This window comes from Cenococcum geophilum (assembly GCF_001692895.1).
Source record: "Cenococcum geophilum 1.58 unplaced genomic scaffold K441scaffold_15, whole genome shotgun sequence".
In the NCBI taxonomy this organism is placed as follows: domain Eukaryota; kingdom Fungi; phylum Ascomycota; class Dothideomycetes; order Gloniales; family Gloniaceae; genus Cenococcum; species Cenococcum geophilum.
The window spans coordinates 501,884-523,057 of record NW_027137573.1 but is presented as its reverse complement, the minus strand read 5'-3'; the positions used below and the strand labels follow the sequence as shown (position 1 = coordinate 523,057).

Genomic DNA, 21,174 nt, shown 5'->3' with positions numbered 1-21,174 from the left:
TCTATCTCTTCCCTTTTAGGTTATTAATTATGACTGCAGCTGTACTATAGCCTACAATTTCTTCTATATATAAGCCCGTGTAGACGCGTTTTAATATAGGCTTAATATCACTAATAAACCTGGCTCTATTATTGAAGATATGTAGGCTGATTCCTAAGTTAAGAATTACACTATCGCGAAGCTCGTAATTGGAAGTTGTGTTATTAGATCCTATATAATAAACTACAAAGTTTCCGGTAGGCCCTTATAAGCTCTAATTACTGCCTTCCTTTAGCTTTTTATTGGCTTAATCGTCCTTATTAGCTTAATCGTCCTTTTTAATTTGCTTAATATAAGCCTTAATTTCGGGCGTTGTATTAGCAATCTTCTTATCCACCTTCTTCTGAATTTTATTACTTGGTTTAAACCATAATAGGTAAGGAATTAACTTTACGATGTACTAGTACTTGTTAAAGTAGTAACGTTTTCTATATAGGTACTCTGGCGGCGGTTGCCTTTCCTTTTTCTACTTATCTGCTGACGATTAAGGCTTTAATTTAGGCTTTAAATTCAGTAAGTTGTCTTTAAAGGTGACTCCAAATGATCCTCCTTGTGGGGTTTTGCCCTTCTAGGCGAGGTCCGTATAACGGTGGTTTTGGTATATTTTAACTAGTTTAAAAAAGGTAGGAAGCGTCTTCTTCTCCTACTTACGCTTATTAAGCTCGTTCTTCCAATATTCTAACCAGCTTAGTGTGATTAATTCAACTATATACGCGAAGTCTTTCACTAAATAATTACTATCTACCTTAGGTAGAGCTTGCTCCTTATACTTAGTATATACCTTCTCCTACTCTTATAACTAGATCTTAAAGTTCTGGTTTTAAGGCGCCTTCTTAAGCCTTGCATATTAAGTGGCTATTTAAAGCTTTTAGGTATGGTTAGTTAGAGCAATTCTCTTCTTAAGAGATACCAAGATGTTATAAGTAGTAGTGCATTTAAACGTGTAGATGAGGTAGGTACGTAAGATGGAGCTTAGGATGTGGCTGCGTAACGTATTAAGAGCTAATAACTGTTTTCTATATAGCTTTATATTGTCCCTATAATCGGCTTTAAGCGTATAGAGCTCCTCTTTCTCCTCCTTATCTAGGTCCGCGAGCTTTATCTTCCCCCGGCTATTAGCATCCTTAGGTAAGGCACGAATAGGTTCTTTAAGCTGTGGCAGATCGGTTTTAGGTGTTAATAGGTTAATATACTTCCAGAGATGATTATTATTCGCTTTTGACTTAATAACCTTAATCCATTTATCCCAATTGTTTGGGCTTATAAGGATAACGGATAATATAATAACGGGAAGGGTTTCTTATTAAGAAGTTATTGTGGGTAGTTGTCTACAATTAAGATAATAATTGAAATTAATGGGAATAAAGGCTTTGGAATTAAAGATGATGCAGTAGACGGCCTGGGCTTATAACTGTTGAACGGACGATTAGGAATGAGAACTCTGTTTTATTAAAGAGGGCTTTAGAAGCTCTCTTATATACATTAGGTAGGTCCCAAATACAATGACGACGACGTCGTCATGTAGTAGGTCATAGTTAAGAGAAACAGGTAATGAGACGTTCGATGAGATATATGAGCTTAAGATACGAGACAACTGAGACATAGTTCGTATAGACGATCTAGGTCGTCAGACAGTATTACGATGGTAGTAAGGAACTTCGATTCAGGTCGACAGAATGGCATTGTTATACGCACCCATATCAAATTTTCTGAGAGCAAGAGCATAGAGTCCGTAAAAAGCCATCGGATCAGCCGCTCCTTTAAGCGCTGCTAGACCAAGAAGAACTCTTTCAGAATCGTTCCAGTTGCCTTGATAGCCGTAGGTGTACACTTGCATAAGTTTCATCTTGGTCATATCTTCTGAAGGATCGCCTCGTGCTGACCGGTCGATAACCTTCACAAGAAATCGTTCTGCTTTAGGATAGCCTCCTTTAGAAAAGCTAGTGATCGCTAAATCTTGAAACCTTTTCAACATGTCTCTTTCCATATCAGAGTCAGCCTCAGAATCTCGCTCAGAGTCTTCTCCTGTTCCATTTAAAGGCACGTCATTAGATTGTGCTATTTGACCTGATAGTTGGCTTCCTTGTTGTGTCCGGTCCTCTTTTTCAATGATTGGCGGTGGCATCCAATCCTGTATATTTCGGTGTTGCTCATCACTCAAGGGATCGCCCATAACGGAACCGCCCCACACCGTTGACCCTGCTCCATCTGCTGTGATTGTGCTCGCACTTGAATGGAAAGATTCTGCTGCTCGAACAAAGAGCCTCAAATTACGTGAGATACGCTCGCTGTCCTCTCCGATATCAGATGAAGGTGGTTCAGCATCATTTCGTGCTTGAAGCGCAAACTCAACTCTTCCGATTTGAGATTTAAGTCCTGTTAGGACCTAGCCAATTGATTCCTGTGAGGTATTGCTATTTAGTAGCAGGCAGCTATGGTGATGATCAGCAACTCTCTGAGACGTTTTCCAATGTGCATCGGGCTTACATATTGAGCATTTGCAGCGCGCTTTGCATCGCACTGTTGTATGAGTGAATCTGTTGCTTGAACGTAGTAATATCCCTCATCCTCATATTTAATTTGATTGACATTGTAGGCTTTCGAAGAAATCCTCGCCCAAGAAAGCTGCTCTTCTGCACCTCATCAATCTTTTTCTCCAGCTTCTCTAACGTACTCTTGCAATCATCTAGCGACGCTCGAACGCTAATCCAGAGATTGCCACCGGTATTGGCCTGAGCGGCGACAAGTAACGGGTTCTGCTTCCAGGCTTGACTTACAGCCTCCAAAACTCGAGAAAGTCCTACTATCTCCTTACATAAGCTAGATATACTATCATCGACGCTGCGAGCATCGTCCACAAACGTATAAAGTATGCCAGAGACCTGAGTTCGAGCTAGTCAGTTGTCTGGTTGGAAAGGCCTGGGAAGAGTGCCTCAACCTACCCTGATGCAGAGACCTGCAAAGCCTGCAGCGGAAGAGGCAATTGACAAGGGATCCATGACGATCCATGGGCGTCATCAGCTCATTTGGAATTCCTGGTATTAAATTACGTAAGGGACAAGTCTCTTCCATGCAGGCCACCTTTAAAGTGCGCACATTTGGACGAGGGGCTATCGGTTATGAGGCTGAGCTGCACAAGGATATTTTAAGCATATCCGGCTGGTTGCGGCGGCGGAGATATCCGTCTTGACGCGTCGTTTGGCCTAGGTGCGTCCTCGCGCTAGCACCTGATCCTGATCTTTGGATGAACGACATCAAAACATTCCCGCCTCCGCTCAATGCTTCCCCTCCATCAAGCTTGTCTCCTTTTTAATCATGATTTGGAAACCCTTTCGGCCGCCGCTTCTCGTCCGAAAGTCCAGTGAGCCCCACCAGCCAAAGTCACAAGAAACCAACGCCACTGGCCCGCCTCAGAAGAAAAGACGAGTCTCTCGGGAGGCCAACGAATCCCAAAGCGCTTCAACAACGGAAGGAAGAACTTCACCATCACTAAATATAACACGGAACCACCTTCTAGTGCGAAACCCAGCAGCTTCGGACAGTGCCGCGAAACGGTCTAGTGATGGAGCGGAAGAATACTATACAGTGTTATGGTAAGTCGTGCAGGGAATATACATGAGTTATGCTAACACTCATTTCTAATAGGCGGAAGTTCACGGCTAAAAAGAATAAGACATGGGATGGAGATGGCGTGCTGTCTGTTAGTAATGGATACGTCCACCTTCAAGACGTTTCGGGAAAAGACATGGGAAAAACTGCATGGAACGCGCCATTACTGCAAGGTTCAACACTATCCGTTGGTGGAAAAGATGTGGAAGTCGACTGCCTTATCACAAAGGAAGATTTTCTGGCTGGCAAACCTTTCTTAGGTGGCATTCACAAAACACTCATACCAAAGCTCGAGGACCCGTTGAGGCTGAGCCTAAAAGTTCAGGCAAAGCAAGAAAAACTCGTAGCTCGGCAGGTCAACAAAGTCAACGTTTCCGCTCCAAGCAGCAAGGCTACCCAAGGGCAATTTAAAAGTCCCTTGCTTTCTAATACTGCCATGCCGAAGACCATCAACACCCAAACATCTCGACCTCGCCACGATCCAAATCAGCCGAATGCTCTGGTTATGAAGCGACCTACATCATGCCCTAAGGGCAAGCAAATCGTCGATGTAGTCGTGGATCCAGTGCTTTGCAAACACCTTCGTGAACACCAACGCGAAGGAGTGAAATTTCTATACGAATGTGTCATGGGCATGCGTTCTGGGGGCGAAGGAGCCATCCTCGCTGATGAGATGGGTTTGGGAAAGACTCTGCAGACAATCGCACTGCTATGGACCTTACTAAAGCAGAATCCCATTTACGAAGACGCGCCGGTCGTTAAGAAGGCTCTCATTGTTTGTCCAGCTGGACTCACCAACAATTGGCGTCGGGAATTCCGTAAGTGGCTGGGAAATGAGAGGATCGGAGTCTTTGTTGCTGAAGGCAAGAAGGTCCGCCTAGCCGATTTTACCATGGGAAGAAGTTACAACGTGATGATTATCGGCTATGAGATGCTTCGAAGTGTCCAAGATCAGCTGAAGAAGGGCAGTGGCATTGACATCGTTATAGCCGACGAGGGGCATCGACTAAAGACTGCCAATAATAAAGCCATGTTGGCAATTCAGTCTTTGAATACAGAGCGAAGGGTCATATTGTCGGGAACTCCGCTACAGAATGATCTGAGTGAATTCTTCACCGCAATAGATTTTGTCAATCCTAGTCTACTGGGCAAGCGGGCGACCTTCAAAAGAGAGTTTGAGAACCCAATTATGAAGTCTCGGCAGCCTGATGCAAGTGCAAAGGATATAGAAAAAGGCGAGGCTCAGTGGCAAGAACTTGTGTCCTTGGCTAGTCAGTTCATGATACGACGAACTGCTGACGTGCTTTCCAAGTATCTACCCCCCAAAATGGAATACATTCTATTCTGCAAGCCTACTACTGCTCAGGCCTCCGTCTATCGGAATGTTTTGTCCTCGCCTGTCTTCACTGCAGCACTTGGGAATTCTGAAACTGCCCTACAGCTGATCAACATTCTAAAGAAAGTCTGCAATAGCCCGTCTCTTTTAAAGTCTAGAGCATCTGATGAGGCACCATCCGAAATGCTTGCTAGCTTGATCACTACTATTCCGTCTTCGGTTCTCTCATCCCCAGCGTCTAGCACCAAGCTAAGAGTTCTCGATACCCTACTTCACCGCATTCACACGGCAACCTCGGAGAAAGTAGTCTTGGTCTCAAACTACACATCCACGCTCGACATCATCGGTCGACTCCTCTCATCACTCTCATACTCATTTCTTAGGCTTGATGGCTCAACGCCAGCCTCGAAACGGCAGGCCCTTGTCGAACGCTTCAACAAAACCGACGCAAAGACATGCTTTGCATTTCTACTTTCCGCAAAATCTGGTGGGGTGGGCTTAAACTTGATCGGCGCATCTCGCCTCGTCCTCTTTGACCTCGACTGGAACCCAGCAACCGACTTGCAGGCTATGGCACGTATTCATCGTGATGGGCAGAAGATGCCATGCAAAATCTACCGTCTGCTAGTCCAAGGCGCCCTCGACGAGAAGATTTTCCAACGCCAGGTGACGAAGCAAGGTCTCGCAGACGCGGTTGTGGACAATAAGGCAAGCGCTGCAACTTTTTCACATGAGGAGTTGCGGGATCTTTTTAGTCTGGATGATAAGGACCACTGCCAGACTCATGAGCTGCTTGGATGCGATTGTGAAGGGAAGGGCAATGATGCCGGGTTAGAACCAGCGACTCCTGCCGAGTTTTCTACAATGGGAGAAGTGACTGGTGAGTTGGAAGGCAACGCGGACGACAGCGGTGATGAGCTACCAGATCTGCCTACTTTGATCAAAGCATCCCAGGTCAATATGGAAGAACAGGAACGACGGATAAAGGAGCAAAAATTATGGAAGAAAAAGGACTCGATAGATGAGAAACCTAAGCTGAGATCACTGATGCAGTATCAGCATCTAGATGTAAAACATCTGTCATCTAAACTAAAAGAGGAAGTGTTCGATGAAGACCCGCCAGCGAGCGGCATGGATCCAGAAGCTCTAGTAGAAGACGAGATTCTGCTTGATTTACTGAAAGAAGATGGCTGCAGAGTTGGCTTTGTCTTTTCTAAGACTTCATCCTGATAGCCAGAGTGGAAGCTTGGGGTTGGAGCAGGACACAATCACGATATTCCTGCTTATGATCGAGGAAGGTTTTCAGTAGCTTCCAAGGGAGAGAGATTCAGGGATGTGAATCAAGGAAGACTAGCATTTTAAAGATATCCAATGAGAATCGTGGCTATATATGACAATGATAACAGTTACTCTAAGGAAAGTGCATCATTTAGAGTGTACTTTGTACTCCGTGATGCCCTCGCCTATCACCCAATCCACCAACACCCCGCATTTCTTGGCCAACCTTGGTGATCACTTGAGCCAAATCATGTCAGAGTGGCTCGTACTTCACTATAGCATACTAACACTTTTCACCAGAGCCAGGGAGAAAAGAGTCTGTATGTATGAGCGTGCTTTGAACATATTTTTTAAAGGCAAAGCGGCTGGGAGCGCGTTGGGTGGTATGCATGGGTCTTTTAGTCGATACCACAAATCCCCTAGCCCGTGTGAAGAACCAGAAAGCTCATGTATGGATCGAAATGCGGAGAATTATAGTACATCTTTAGGGCGGGAGGGTGCATATTTTGTTGTTCCGACGGCGGATTTAGTACTGATCAAGTCAATTTTAGCAATCGTAGTGATACATAGATATGCTAATGTCTGTACATATAGAGCGGGAAACTGTTCTGCCTAGTACCGACACACGACTAGTTCCGGAATATTTCTGCTTCAATCCGGAACAAAGACGTCCTTATTTAGGTAAAAGTCGTGTATCGCTTTAAGAGGCTGTACCGGAACAAACGACTCATTCCGGAAAAGATTTTTTATATAAGATCTTTAAAAGGCCTTTAAATTTAACCGATGGTAGCATCTTGACGGGGGCGTCCGATTGGCCACAAGTTGGTGCCCTTTGGAGGGCCTTTTTGGGGCCGATTTAAGCCTTAGTTATTTGAGCAATGGGGTGGGCAATGGGGTGGGCGATCACGTGATACCGCCGATCTAGGCCTAATTAAGGCAATTGTAGAGCCAAGAGCCAAGGTCCCACACGATTGCTTGAGTCAAAACCCAAAAACGACCCCAAAAAGACATCCCAAAGGACACCAGCTTGTAGCCAATCGGACGCCCCCATTAAAACGCCAATTTAAAGCTTTTTATATTAAACCTTTGCCAGATAAGGCAATTAATCCGGAATTAACCTCTAAAGACGATTTATTCCAGGATGAAGTAGAAATAATCCGGAACGAATCGTGTACCGGTATAAGGCGGAACAAAACTTAGATGTCTGTCTTCCCAGCGCTGGAGAGGATGATTACTAGAGGCATAATGCATAAAGATACGCCTTCAGTTGATACGAGTTAGCGTGAAATTGAAGTTTGAGCTGATGAGGAAAGTGCGCAAATCCCCTCATCTTCTATCGTGGAGACTGATACCAAGAAGCGAGGTCCAGGCGCGCGATAAAACCCGCGCGCGCCGCACGTTTATAGTACCTGTTCTTAGTATCTGCTCTAAACTTCTCCAAGTTCATCAGACTTCTCCAAAAGGAACTTACGGGAGACGCAACAGAGATGATTATCTCAAACGGCAAACTCCGTCAGCATCGTGGCTTGTGACCACACATTGGCCAATGGTGACGATTCCTAAGAAAAACCAACCGTATGAGATGTCGAACACAAACCGTATTACTCGCTTTGTTGAATGGGGAAAAACTCACTAGGCATTCATTTTTTAACTTTATTCATTATGCCAACAATTTCTTCGAGTTCCATACGTCAAATTCAAACTCCAATGGAGTGCCTCTAATTAATGTCATTCTGCCCGGTCGCTTTGTTGCAAACTTATCAAGCCATCGGAAGACACCCATTCAGCTCCGTTTTATTTCACCCAGCGGTAAGTGGCGCCGCACGTGCACTTAGGCACTTCGGATAAAAGGCTGGACCCACATGATAACACCATGGTTTGTGGATCAGCTGTTTCACCACCGACTGCTGAACGCCGAAACAGTCGTTTCTGCTGCAGCTTTATATGAATTGGCGGCCATTTCGCCATCTCAGCTGTCGACTGCAGCTTACAAGCGCCACCACATTCTTCCATCCTCGGATTTCAATGAAGAATGTATGCGCAGGGGCCCGTGCTTACATGCCGTAAGACTGCGGAGAGGCCGCTTCAGCGATCAAAAAATATGGCTTGACAACTTCATGTAAACGCACCGCCGGAGTCTTGTCCTTTTGCATTATTGGGCGTTTGAACCCCACTATGGTGGAAGTGTTCAGCCAGCCCGGGCGGGGCCAGACTTGTCCCTCCCCCTCTATTTCTTATTCCACGCGCTCTCCAAAGCTGCAGCTAGTCTGAGGGCTACCTGAGACCTTCCGAAGTAGCACAGAATGATACTACCAATTTCGCATGGGCACCAACGAGCACAAATGTGGCTTTTCTCGACCTTATTAGGCTACTCAGCTGAAGTGCCTGGAAAGTATTGGAATGCCATGTCTCTGCCTCGACTGTCACATAAAGCCGAGAAGCTCCTCAACCAGTATTTCATGACTAAATCCACTACTCAAATCAAGTCTACTCAATCCTCTCTAGTCAGAATCAAGTTTTTATTCGGTTCCAGTGCATACTGTAGGCGCTAAAACAGCTGGTCCGCAACAACTATGGCGAGCTCAAACGTGGCCACTACTGGTGTTCCTACTACTCCAGCCGCCAACGGTCAGCCTCGCAATATGTCCTGTTGACCAAGTATCCTAATTTCAAGCAGGCGCCGTCCCCCTGAGGCGTGAAGTTCGGGATCTTCAGAAGAATTTCCCAGATCAATGGAATCTGTTCTTGCTTGGTCTTGTCAACTTCCAACAGGTAGACGCAGATGACCTGCTTTCGTACTATCAGCTAGCTGGTATGTCACATGCGCTAAGGATCTCTTCCTCCACTATTCTAAGCCGGTGGAACTACATTCCTTGCTGACCATTCTGAAATTGCCGGAATAGGCATCCACGGCGAGCCATTCATCCCTTGGGATGATGTAAATGGGGTCTCCAACCCCACATTTGGGGGATATTGCACGCACAGCTCGATCCTGTTCTTGACGTGGCACCGTCCTTATCTTGCTTTGTACGAGGTTTGTGTTTCTAAAATCCCAAACTTTTCATCCCAAAATACAGGCACTATGGAGCTTAACAAATGCACTATTAACCACAATCACAGCAAGCGCTTTACGCCATTATTCAGCAGGTCGCAACTCAATTCCCCGCGGCAGTCCGTGGTCGCTACGTTGCAGCTGCACAAACCTTTAGAATCCCTTATTGGGACTGGGCTGCGAAAGGACCAGGAAGCGCATTCCCTTCTTCTATAAGTTCCCCGCAAGCAACTATCATTGATGTTGATGGGGCTACGAAGCGAATCTCCAATCCCTTATACAGCTATCAATTCCCCGCAAGAGCAAGTCAAGGAGATCTAGATGATAGGGTAAGTCGCCTTTTTCAAGACCTTAAGGTCTGGAATATTGTCAATGGATTGCGTGCATTACTCCCTAGATTAATCACATCATGGAACAAGAATCCAACAAGCATTGCTGATAATCAATAGTGGAGCGTCTTTCCTGGCACTCTCCGGTACCCCGATAGCAACGATGCCAGTGCACAGTCTCGGGATGACCGAGTATCCCGAGTGATTTCAAATGAAAATGCCTCTTTGAGAAACAATGTTTCTCTTATCCTGCTTTCATACAAGCAATTTGATGCATTCAGTAACAATGAATGGCTGCGCAATGGACGGGCTGGCACCTATGGAAGTCTTGAGGATATTCATAACGAGATCCATGACAAGACTGGAGGCAATGGTCACATGAGCGCACTAGAGGTTTCTGCTTTTGACCCTGTCTTTTGGCTTCATCACTGGTTTGAGCTGCCTCCAACCCCTTGTGAAGGTTCATACTAATATCTCTTAGCAACGTCGATCGCCTTGGGGCTATCTGGCAAGCTATGAACCCTAACAGTTATGTAACGGCGAAAGCAAGCGAAGGGAACTTTTTCACCGCTCAAGGCGCAACGGAGGACGCTAACAGTGGGCTCAAACCCTTCTGGGATGCATCGGGGACCAAATTCTGGACCTCAACTCGAGTGAAGGAAACAACTACCTTCGGCTACGCATATCCTGAGACTCAAAAGTGGAGTTATCTCAGCACGCAGGCGTACCAGGCCGCTGTCCGCAATATAGTGGTGAAAGAGTATGGAGCCAACGCCTTGAACAATTTCTTTTCAAATGCCAGCGCCAATATTGCAGCCGCCGTTACTCCTAGCCCTGCTCTTGCGGCTGCGTTCACAAAGAAAGCCGTTGCTCATCCAGCACCTCCATCCGCGCAACATCCCATCCAAGCTCCCAAAGCGGCCAATCCTGGACCCGCTGAGCATCCGCCACCACCTGCTTCAGCGGAGCCGGCTGCGAAACCCAAAGAAGTAGCCGCACCAGCAGTCGCGCCTCTTGAACTTCCCGAGCAATTTGCTCACCTTGCGCTCGATAACACCTACACGGAATGGATCACCAACATGCGCGCCGTCAAGCACGGTCTCTCGCAAACCTTCCGTGTCCTCGTCTTCCTTGGCGAATTTAGCCCCGATCCCAAGACCTGGCCTCTCGAGCCCAACCTCGTCGGCCGCTTCACGGTACTGGGTCGCGCACCCAACACTGAATGCGCCAAGTGCAAGACCGACCAAGAAAACGAGCTGGTCGTCACCGGCACCGTGCCACTGACGACTGCGCTGCTAGGAGAGATTGTGGCGGGCAGGCTGGCAAGCCTGAAAACAGAGGACGTAGAGCCCTATTTGGCGAAGAACCTGCACTGGCGCGTTACAATGTTCAACGGCGAGGAGAAGGACAGGAATGAGGTGCCGGGCTTGAATGTCTCGGTTGTGAGCACCAATGTCAGAATCGGAGACGATGGCGTACCTGTTTATTCTGACGTTTATACCGTGCACCCAACCATCACGGACGGGAAATCTGCGGGCCACAGCCCCGGCGACCAGATCTAGGTCCCGGAAGAGTCAAAAGTTGGTTTGTTCGGTTTTTGTTGCAATATGAAGCTTCTCTGCACTCTCATTTGACCAAGCGATAATGAATTAAACAATATTCGACTTTTCTTACTTCCTGACCTTGCTTACTTCCTGACCTTGCTTCCAGACCTTGCTTCCACAAGGTTGATCGTATCTGAATCACCCTTCTGAAGTAGCCTTGGATGATATTCGAATTATCTGTGGCTGATATTCTCCAATAGACGCATGCTGTAGCATGCATAACATGCAAAGCTAGCCACTCATACATCAACATGTGGTGTGTGAGATAACGCGGTAGTTGCTACCGTGAGTGGCTAGTGGAGCTAAGTGCCGCACTTCCGTTTCCAGGTAGCTCGTTATTTTGGTCAGCGCGTTCCTGAACCTTAAGTTAATTTAGGTGCGAAGTCTGTCAACAGCATTCTCGGTTTTCACCCCCGAGCAAGCAGTTCATTGCTCAACCTCTTTGCGAACCCGATTCAAGACAACGCCATGTCTATGAAGTATAAATATGCACCACTTACGGAACCAGATGGCATACGACTGATTGAATTGCAGCCAGCTCTAGAAAGTTCTGCTCCGATACGGTACAAATTGGTCCACGCAAATCTCTCAAGATTTGGTGGCGATGACATTCTTAACCATTACATGGCGCTGTCTTACGTTTGGGGCTGTCCTGACAAGACTAGGAGAGTTTGGATCAACGGGACGTCTTTAGAAATAACTGCCAATCTCTTCTCGGCGCTCTGCAACATACCTGATGAGACGAGGGCCCTTTTACTATGGGCCGATGGTATCTGCATCAACCAGAGCGATAGCGATGAGAAGAGACTGCAGATTGCTATAATGGGGCAAATATACAGTGGGGCACTCCACACTATCATTTACCTCGGCCTTGCAGCCATCGATAGTGCTGAGTTCCAATGTATTACTGCACTACGTCAAAGTTGCAATTGAGCCAACATTAGCCTTAACTTACCGTTTGCTTCAATACTAAGGAACGAGTGGTTCACCCAAGTGTGGGTGTTCCAAGAGTTGGTATTTTCGACCAGTCCTTAGATACAGTGTGGCCAGGCAAAGGTTACGTCAGACTTGCTATCAAGCAAGCTGGCTTAACAGCTTGCTTGGCTTGTTTGATTAGTAAATATTTAGTTAAATCTACGCCTTTAAGTTATAAAAGGAAAGCTTAATTAGGTTAAAGTCTAGGTAGTATAGAGGAAGATACTTAATAGAGACGCTAACGGCGGCGTAGAGCTCTATAAATTCCTATATCTAGTTAGATTATATAGTTATAATATATATATATATATATATATAATAATAATAATTCATTACTTAACGTCTGATTCGGATCCCTATTGGGCCCACGCGGACTACTCCTTATTTACATATAGGGAGAAAACTTAACTTAAGAAAGACTCAACTTGAGAAAACCCCGAGATCCATCTCCCCGCCTCTTGGGACTCGCCTGCGAGGCGCCTACAAGGCGCCTGCGAGTCACCTATGGTGCTCCTACTACCTTACTTTTTAACCTCCTTAGGAACCACTGCTACCGTAANTAGCCTACGGACGCGCTAGTATTNNANACTTTACTCTACTNCTATAGAGTNATTAGGGGGCNCCNNTTNCTNACCNCNCTACNNTNTATTANTATTTCCTTTATAACCTAGAACTAGTTTAGTATATTTTAGCTAATAAGCCACTAGGTAACCGCCTTAAGGCCTTTTTATATTAAAAGCAGTGTCTTATAGTTCTCTATACTAGCTATTAAGAGTATTACTTCTTAGTTAGTGTGTAAGGGGTATAACAGTATTACATATTTTAGTGTCTGTTTTAGCTAGCTATATTTATATCTTAGGCTACTTACTAGAACACCTACCTAGTAGAGCTAGTCTTTTAGTCCTATTATTCCTATTCTTAAGAGNGTTACTATTATATTTTCTNCCTTTATTAGGCCTTTTTAGAGCCCTAGGGTATTTACCCCCTATAGCGTTAACTATGCTACAGCTTAGGTTCCTCTTACCTTAATTAGCCTCTGTACCTTTAACTCCTATATACCTCTCTAGCATTAGTCTAGCCAGTATTATATTACGGTAGATAGTTTCCTAGCATTCTTTTATGCTCTACTTTGGCTCCTTTCTCTCTCTTACTATTATCTTTACTAGCCTCTTACGCGTCTCCCTTCCTTCTCTATATAGGCCTAGGCCCTAAAGCAGTACTATTCTTCTTCTGCTTTCTTTACCTATTTCTCTAATATATCTTCCCTACTTTAGGGTTGTTAGTTTGTTCTCCTATAAGGCACCCTAGGGTCCCTCTATAGTTTATTTAGGCGTATCTTAATATACTTTATAACATTAGAGTTGCGTTCCTTTTACGCCCTTTATATTATAGCGGCTTTAATATATAGTTATAGGGGGGGAATATTAGCTTCCTTTTTAAGTAGAGCTATGGCCGTTCGCTTATATCCGCCTATTATACTCCAAAGGTAGGCTGTTTAGACCTTTTAGAGTAGTTTAAGGAGCGATTTAGGGGGGCCTTTCTTAGATTCTCTAATGGCCTAGATACTAGACCTATATATTATAGTTAACCGGACAACTACTATATATAGTAGGCGTGACCTCTAAAAGTATAGACCCTATGTAAAATTAACGATCCTAGATAATGCGATATACTATACTTGGCCCTTATGGGCCGCTTACGCCGTATATACGCTCTACTAAAGCTAGGTAGTTATATAGTAGAGTTTAATATGCCTACTTATCTAGGCCTCTACCTTAGTTTTTAAGTAGCTTTCCCTTACTAAGCCCTAGGGCTTAGGGCTTTTTATAAGCAGTTAGCTGCTACCACTAATAACACGGGGAATTTCACTAGTTCTTTTGGGTATCTTATAATAGGATTAACCTAAGTACTAGTCTGCCCCCTAGCAGTCTATATAAGAGTCTCCTTTTAGAGTTAGTACGCTTTCGCACAGCTTAGGAGCCTTCTATAGCCTCTAGTTTTACGCCTCTTATTATCATTTTCGCCGGCACAGGCTTAAGCTGCTATTTACAGGGGTCGTAACTCCTATCTTACGCGCCTACTGACGTAATCCTATAAGGGCGTCGTAGCTATATCCTGTAATGTGGAAGCCTTAGGTACCTTCTACAGTTAAGGCCTAGTTAAAAAGCCTCCCCCGCCTAAGTAACTCCTGTTTGCTCCTTAAGCGTACCGCAGTGTAGGCGAAAATAATCCGACGGTCAATATTATTGGCCAATATTTGGTATTGGCCAATATCGCTAAATTACCCAATATCGGCCAATATCGGCCAATAATTCTTGGCATTCCCTACAACTCTAAATTTCTTTTATAATATTTATTATATATATAATAAAATGGCTTCTAATAATGAAATATTAAATTCTATACTATCTACTAGTACGGAGGGATTAAAAGACAAAAGGAACCCCAAAATCTAGTGCTATAACGTGACACACGGAGGCTCTGCACGAAGCTCTGCGGAGGCTTTGCACGAAACTCTGCGCGAAGCTCTGCACGAAGCTCTGCACGAAGCTCTGCGTACGGAGGCTCTACACGAAGCTCTGCGGAGGCTTTGCACGAAACTCTGCGCGAAGCTCTGCACGAAGCTCTGCACGAAGCTCTGCGTACGGAGGCTCTGCACGAAGCTCTGCGTACGGAGGCTCTGCACGAAGCTCTGCGGAGGCTCTGCACGAAGCTCTGCGTACGGAGGCTCTGCACGAAGCTCTGCGGAGGCTCTGCACGAAGCTCTGCGTCGGGAGGCTCTGCACGAGGCTCTGCGGAGGCTTTGCGCGAAGCTCTGCACGAAGCTCTGCACGAAGCTCTGCGCGAAGCTCTGCACGAAGCTCTGCGCGAAGCTCTGCGTACGGAGGCTCTGCAAGAAGCTCTGCGTACGGAGGCTCTGCACGAAGCTCTGCGGAGGCTTTGCGCGAAGCTCTGCGCGAAGCTCTGCACGAAGCTCTGCGCGAAGCTCTGCACAAAGCTCTGCGCGAAGCTCTGCACAAAGCTCTGCGCGAAGCTCTGCACGAAGCTCTGCGCGAAGCTCTGCACAAAGCTCTGCGCGAAGCTCTGCACAAAGCTCTGCGCGAAGCTCTGCGCGAAGCTCTGCGCGAAGCTCTGCACAAAGCTCTGCGCGAAGCTCTGCACGAAGCTCTGCGTACGGAGGCTCTGCACGAAGCTCTGCACGAAGCTCTGCACGAAGCTCTACACGAAGCTCTGCACAAAGCTTTTATATAGAGCCTCCGTAGTAGAGCCGTCCAGAACCGTCGTACGCAGAGCCGTTCTGCAGAGCCTCCGTATGCAAAGCTTCGTACAGAGCTTCGTGCAGAGCCTCGGTACGCAGAGCTTCGCGCAGAGCTTTGTGCAGAGCTTCGCGCAGCTTCGTGCAGAGCTTCGCGCAGAGCTTCGTGCAGAGCTTCGCGCAGAGCTCGCAGAGCTTCGCGCAAAGCCTCCGCAGAGCTTCGTGCAGAGCCTCCGTACGCAGAGCTTCGTGCAGAGCTTCCGCAGAGCTATGGCGATTGGGGCCAAATTCACCAGCCAATTAAGCCCTAATATACTAGAAATCGACTTTAGATAGACTTATAAATATATATTTATTACTTTAAAACTCCTTACTAACAATATAATAATTTGTGATGGTTAAATGTATTTTAATGTTGCGGAAATATAATTTTCCGGTCTATATTGGCCAATAACCCAATATTGACCAATATTTTATTGGCCAATAAGCGATATTGGATCGACATCGTATTTCCTTATTTTCGCCAAGCCTGAGCGTACCTTACTAGCGTACTACCCTAGCAAGCAGTCCTATCTATTAGTACACTAACACACGCATCTATTCTTTTAAGCCACGTAGTAGTCTCTCTAGCTAGGACATAATCCTACCTACCTACTAGGTGTACTAGGGGTTAGAGCTTAGCTAAGGGGTAAGGTCCCTAGAGCTAGCAGTAGCTATTACGCACTACGCCCTATAGGAGGCTGTAGTAGTATAGGGGCGCTACACCCTATACTACTACCAGTTCCCATTTCGCGTTACCTATAAGAGTCTTCTTATAATAGGCCGACCGTATCTTATAGGAGGGGGCTATAGAATAGGTCCCGTGCTAGGTAACCTATTCCCCCCTCTCCTACTAACTAAGCTTATGTCCCCCCTTCTTATAAGCTAGCCTATATCTCTAACTGTCGCAACCTCGTCTAACTAGCCTATGTTTCCCCTATAGCCTCCCCTATATATATGTATTAGGTTACGTACACTACGCCTATTAAAACCCTCCTATAAGTCGCCTTATATATATATACGTTAGGTTACGTACACTACGCCTATTAAGACCCTTCTGTAAGTCACCTGCGACTATAGGTTAAACGCTATAAGGCCGTCAAAGCTGGCCTGTGTTTTCGCTACCTAGAGCTTTGCCCGTGTTTCTACCTTGTTAAGCCGTCTAGTCGCCGTCGCGTCGCTATTACGTCGCTGTCGCGTCTCTGTTCAGGTCGCGCGTACTATACCTATTAAGACCCTCTTCTAAGTCACCTGGGTGTCGGATACTAGATAGGCCTTAGTAGGGGGGCCTTAATAAGTTCTCTAAGTAGGGCCTTAATAAGTTCTTTGCGGTGGCCTTAGGGCCTTAATAAGTTTTATATAAGATATCTGCGACGCGTTAACCTTAATAAGTTCTTATAAAAAGAGGTTCCTTACGCTCTTACTATATCCCTTTACGATTTTAGAGCTAGTGTAAGCCTAAGGGTGTCCTGTTATATAACTAGGACGTATTTACATTAACTAGCTATAATAAGGCCAGTTTTAGGCCTAGCTATAAGCCAGGTAGTTATATATTAGGTAGTTTTTATATCCCAGTTTCCCTTAATAGGCCTCCCTAGGTAGTAGAGTAGGAGCCTTAAGTGGAGGCAGTAAGGCTTCTGGTGTTATTAAGGGTAATATATACGCGTCGCGAGCTTAACACTATAGAACCGCAGCGACAGCGCGCTGTACGCGCTGCGACGGCTCTCTACCATCGCCTCTGTACTTGGCTATTAAAAGGAACGATTTCCTAATGATGTTTCCACCCGCGGCAACGTGGATGTGTATAGTAGGGCTTCGCGGGCTATATATATATATATATAATTACTTTCTTACCTAACTCTTATATATTAAGGCGTTATTTAACACTAAGATAATATAACTAGGAATATACTACAGTAGAATAGAAGACTTAATCTAGGTATTAAATAATTTAGAAGTAGTTAAGCCCTACTATATAAGAGTCCTAAGAAGAAAGCCGTTAAGTAAATATGTAGATAGAATACTCTACCGCTCTAAGCGCTTAATTAATACTATATTAATTATAGGAAGGTTTATAAAACTCTTGCTAAACTTTCTATAACTAGTCCTTTTATTAGTGCCCGACTCGTTAATAAATATAAGGCGATTAGAGTCCTGTATATATTAGTATAACTTTTTATAAGAGTATAGGTATTAGGTCCGTAAGAGTCGCGATAAGTTCGCGATTACTCTTTGTCTTTTTGGCCTTATGGCGACGTGGAGCGGGACACGTTACACCTTTAGATAGTATAAAGATCTTTAGATTACTTCTATATTCTACGCTATATAACCTTCTTACTCTACCTATTATACTTAAGAGCCCTTTATATTAACGGTATTAATACTATAATATTATAATCGTCCTATAGGAACTAGGCTATCTGTTAATTAATATAACAGAACCTTATAGCAGAAACTATAATAGGCTTATTATTAGGCTAGGTATATAGGTAATGCAAATTAAAGTTAATAACGTAATAATAACTAGTGGAGTAGTTGCCTAATAGATTAACTCTAATTATATTCTAATACAAAATCAACCTTTTTCTAAGTTGAATAACTTAATAACAACGCTATAATAAATTATTAAAATAATATCTTAAACAAAAGGAGCTCTTGCTGTACCTGGCCCAAAAAGACTAAAACCAACTAAAAGAACCCTGAAAAACACCTAGAGAATCCCCCTGAGATGCATATATCGCAGGGAAGGCACACGTTAAATAACAGTAGCTCGCACTTGCGCGCGACCGCTAGAACTACGCCTAGCAATGGCCCTCTATAATAAAGATGGGCGAATACTATACTATAAAGCGGAAATACCTCTATTAAGAAGGTATCTGATAAAATATAAAGCCTATTAAACGTGTCTAGTATCTAAAATTGTGGGGGAGTAACCGTTAGCTATAACGAACTAATGCAGCTAGTAGAATAGCTCCGCTAGTCTAGTGAACCTTAGGCGCCCCTCTAGCAAACCCTTAATTAAATCCTCTAACGGCTAAGTAAAATTAAAAATAAGTATAACCCCCCCTTACTGGTGAACCGCACCTAGGCCGCCGTAGCTACGCTTTTATAGTATAGGGAACTTACCCCCCTTAAGTTAATAACTGGGTATATAATTATAATATAACTAAATATAGAATAAGTAGAGGGGCTTAGGGGATAATTAGAAATAGAAGTCCTTATAGAGATACGCAAAGAGGTTTATAATGCTGTTATAGTCCAATACTTTAAGAGTGGAGATATTAGAGTTACCCTAAAGGACTAATAGGTAAAGGAACGAGCCGTAAGGGTAGGGGATAGGCTAGGAGAACGTATTGGCATAAAAGTACTCCGTGAGGATTACCTAGTTAAGGTCCCAGCGGTTCCTATAAGCCTTAGGGTAGAAAAGGGATGCTAGGCGGATAATACAGCAATTATATAGGAGATAGTAAGATAAACGGAACGCCTTATACTAGGACTTGAAATCACCCAAATCTAATGGCTTTAATAGGAAAATGCAAACTAAGTATATAATGAGAATAATGAGAGGATATAAGGGTTGCTGGAGACTTGCTAGGGAGACGCCGGACGAACGCATGGCTCCCTTATTGTTAGTATATATACACTAGGAATGTAAAAACTCCTTATCTAAAAAGGAATAATTATAAATGGCCTTATATACAATATAAGGCTCTACAACTATAGACTACGCCTAGAATAATGCTATCGCTATATATAATAGGGACACACCTAATCTATATACGCAGCATAGGTGTACTGCGGCCACTGTGTAGGCCCCTATAATATGAGATATTACTTAAATTAAGACTAAATAAAATGCGTAAACTGCCACCGAAGCATATATAAGGCGTGGGAGAGAGAAAACTATATTGAATATAGGAGATAGAAGGTAAGGGCTTAATAGCTGCGGGAATAACTGTACGCTAGATTATATAAATATAAATAATAGGTAATAAGCTAGGGGGACGTAGGCGCCTTCCTAGCGTTTTCTACCTTTAATACTAGAGGGCTAGGCTAGCTATCCTAAGCCTTAATAGGCTAGAAGCGACGCCGTGTGATATTACTAGACCGATTAGGGATATAAGGGTTACAGGGGATATAAGGGAGAGGACGCCCTGTAGGAAGACCCCTATGGACAGTGACAGCAGGCTTAAGACTAGGATAATTAAGAATTAGACTTAATGCGGCAAATATAACATTTGCAGCCGACCTATAAAGGGCATATAGCCGACCAGTAAGAATAGGGGAAGAACTGGTAATAATAATAGATTTAGATATAGAAGCGCTAATAGGAATATAAGATATGGGAATGGAAAGCTCTATATAAAATGAGTAGTAACTAGGGTGTAGATATAAGAGATAGAAGCTCTAAATATCCTAGAGAAAGTGGAAATAGAAGAAGCGAGGAATAAAGGAGAGTTAAAGGACCCTCGCCGGGGGTCCGCTACCTATTTATTATATAGTATAACTACGGCAATACAAACCACTGCCTTATAAGGCCCCTACTAAACAGTCTAGACCTAGAGAAATACTATATCCTTACTATACAAGAACCGTATTATAATACCTTTATATAATTAACATACTGCCCCTAAGGATTTTAGCTCCTATACAAACTAAAAGCAGCCATATATGTGTGCTTTATAATTAGCAAGGCTATTAGCTTATCCTTATAGTTATAGCAGGCAGTTAACCTAGATATTATAGTTATAACAACCTAAACATATAGGGGACCGGTACAAATTATTAATGTATATAACCCTAGGGTTAAAGGGGTCCTATAAACAAAGAATATTATATCGGTAATAAGCTTACTGGAAACTAAAGGTATAAAGTTTATCCTACTAGGAGATATAAACCTCTACTACCTACGGTAGGGGGGTATTTATATTGCTGTAGATTAATAGTTAGAGTGCCTACTAAGAGCTATAGATATTTAGGGCCTTAAGCTAGCCACCCCCCTAGAAGCAATTATATGGCAATAAGGCACCGCTAGAAGCATAATTGACCTCATATTTATAGACGAAGGCCTATACTAGAGACTTAAAAGGTATAACCCCAAAGAAGAATAGGCACTTACCCTAGACCATATCCCTATTTAAATACAGCTAGACCTAAATACTAAAGCGCAACTAAATAGAAAAAGATATGCAATAAGGAAGCTTAAGATAGACAGTTTCCTTAATGTAGTTAAATAACAACTCTAAAACCTAGAAGAAATCCACCTAATACCAAACAAGCGAGGTTTATTGGCCACCCCTAAGGAAATTAACTAAAGACTAGAAAGGATCTAGGCAGCGATTAAAAATAGGCTAGAAGAGTACTGCCTGATTTTAAAACCGGGCCCCTACGCGCGATATGTATGGTCTATATAATATACAGTTCTAGTTACTAGCTAATAACGAGTAAGAAGGAAATATATAAGTAGCCATAACCCTAAAGATATAAAAAACTAGCTAAAGAATATTCTAAAAAAAGAAGTAAGGAATAACTAAAGACGGTTTATAAACGAGCACACTTTTAACCTAAGCCTCCCCCATAATAAGGGCCTTTAGGCTATAGCAAAATAGGTAAAGAAAAAGGTAGGGCGTCTAGCAGAAGACCTATACCTACTACCC

General features: G+C 44.0%; 5 protein-coding genes across 5 annotated transcripts; 4 read left to right on the top strand and 1 right to left on the bottom strand.

Moving 5' to 3' along the window:
- Window positions 1-1,829: 1,829 nt before the first annotated feature.
- K441DRAFT_695310 (uncharacterized protein) lies at window positions 1,830-3,038 on the bottom strand (the record flags this gene model as incomplete). The annotated part of the gene is made up of 4 exons (XM_067652800.1): window positions 1,830-1,848; window positions 1,923-2,393; window positions 2,527-2,921; window positions 2,982-3,038. The coding sequence occupies 4 exons, from the start codon at window positions 3,036-3,038 to the stop codon at window positions 1,830-1,832; spliced, it is 942 nt and encodes a 313-aa protein (XP_067505357.1).
- A 272-nt stretch (window positions 3,039-3,310) lies between these two features.
- On the top strand, window positions 3,311-6,401 carry K441DRAFT_608384 (DNA repair and recombination protein RAD26). Its single transcript, XM_067645464.1, has 2 exons — window positions 3,311-3,632; window positions 3,685-6,401. Exons 1-2 carry the CDS (start codon window positions 3,355-3,357, stop codon window positions 6,212-6,214), a joined length of 2,808 nt encoding a protein of 935 aa, XP_067505356.1. The 5' UTR covers window positions 3,311-3,354; the 3' UTR covers window positions 6,215-6,401.
- K441DRAFT_61111 (uncharacterized protein) lies at window positions 6,295-6,975 on the top strand. The gene has a single exon (XM_067645559.1). The coding sequence runs from the start codon at window positions 6,375-6,377 to the stop codon at window positions 6,876-6,878; it is 504 nt and encodes a 167-aa protein (XP_067505355.1). The 5' UTR covers window positions 6,295-6,374; the 3' UTR covers window positions 6,879-6,975.
- A 1,399-nt stretch (window positions 6,976-8,374) lies between these two features.
- On the top strand, window positions 8,375-11,549 carry K441DRAFT_608381 (tyrosinase-domain-containing protein). Its single transcript, XM_067645463.1, has 6 exons — window positions 8,375-8,890; window positions 8,940-9,074; window positions 9,166-9,296; window positions 9,383-9,643; window positions 9,764-10,074; window positions 10,125-11,549. Exons 1-6 carry the CDS (start codon window positions 8,836-8,838, stop codon window positions 11,203-11,205), a joined length of 1,974 nt encoding a protein of 657 aa, XP_067505354.1. The 5' UTR covers window positions 8,375-8,835; the 3' UTR covers window positions 11,206-11,549.
- On the top strand, window positions 11,543-12,297 carry K441DRAFT_657835 (HET-domain-containing protein). Its single transcript, XM_067648246.1, has one exon. It carries the CDS (start codon window positions 11,716-11,718, stop codon window positions 12,178-12,180), a length of 465 nt encoding a protein of 154 aa, XP_067505353.1. The 5' UTR covers window positions 11,543-11,715; the 3' UTR covers window positions 12,181-12,297.
- The last annotated feature ends 8,877 nt before the right edge of the window (window positions 12,298-21,174 follow it).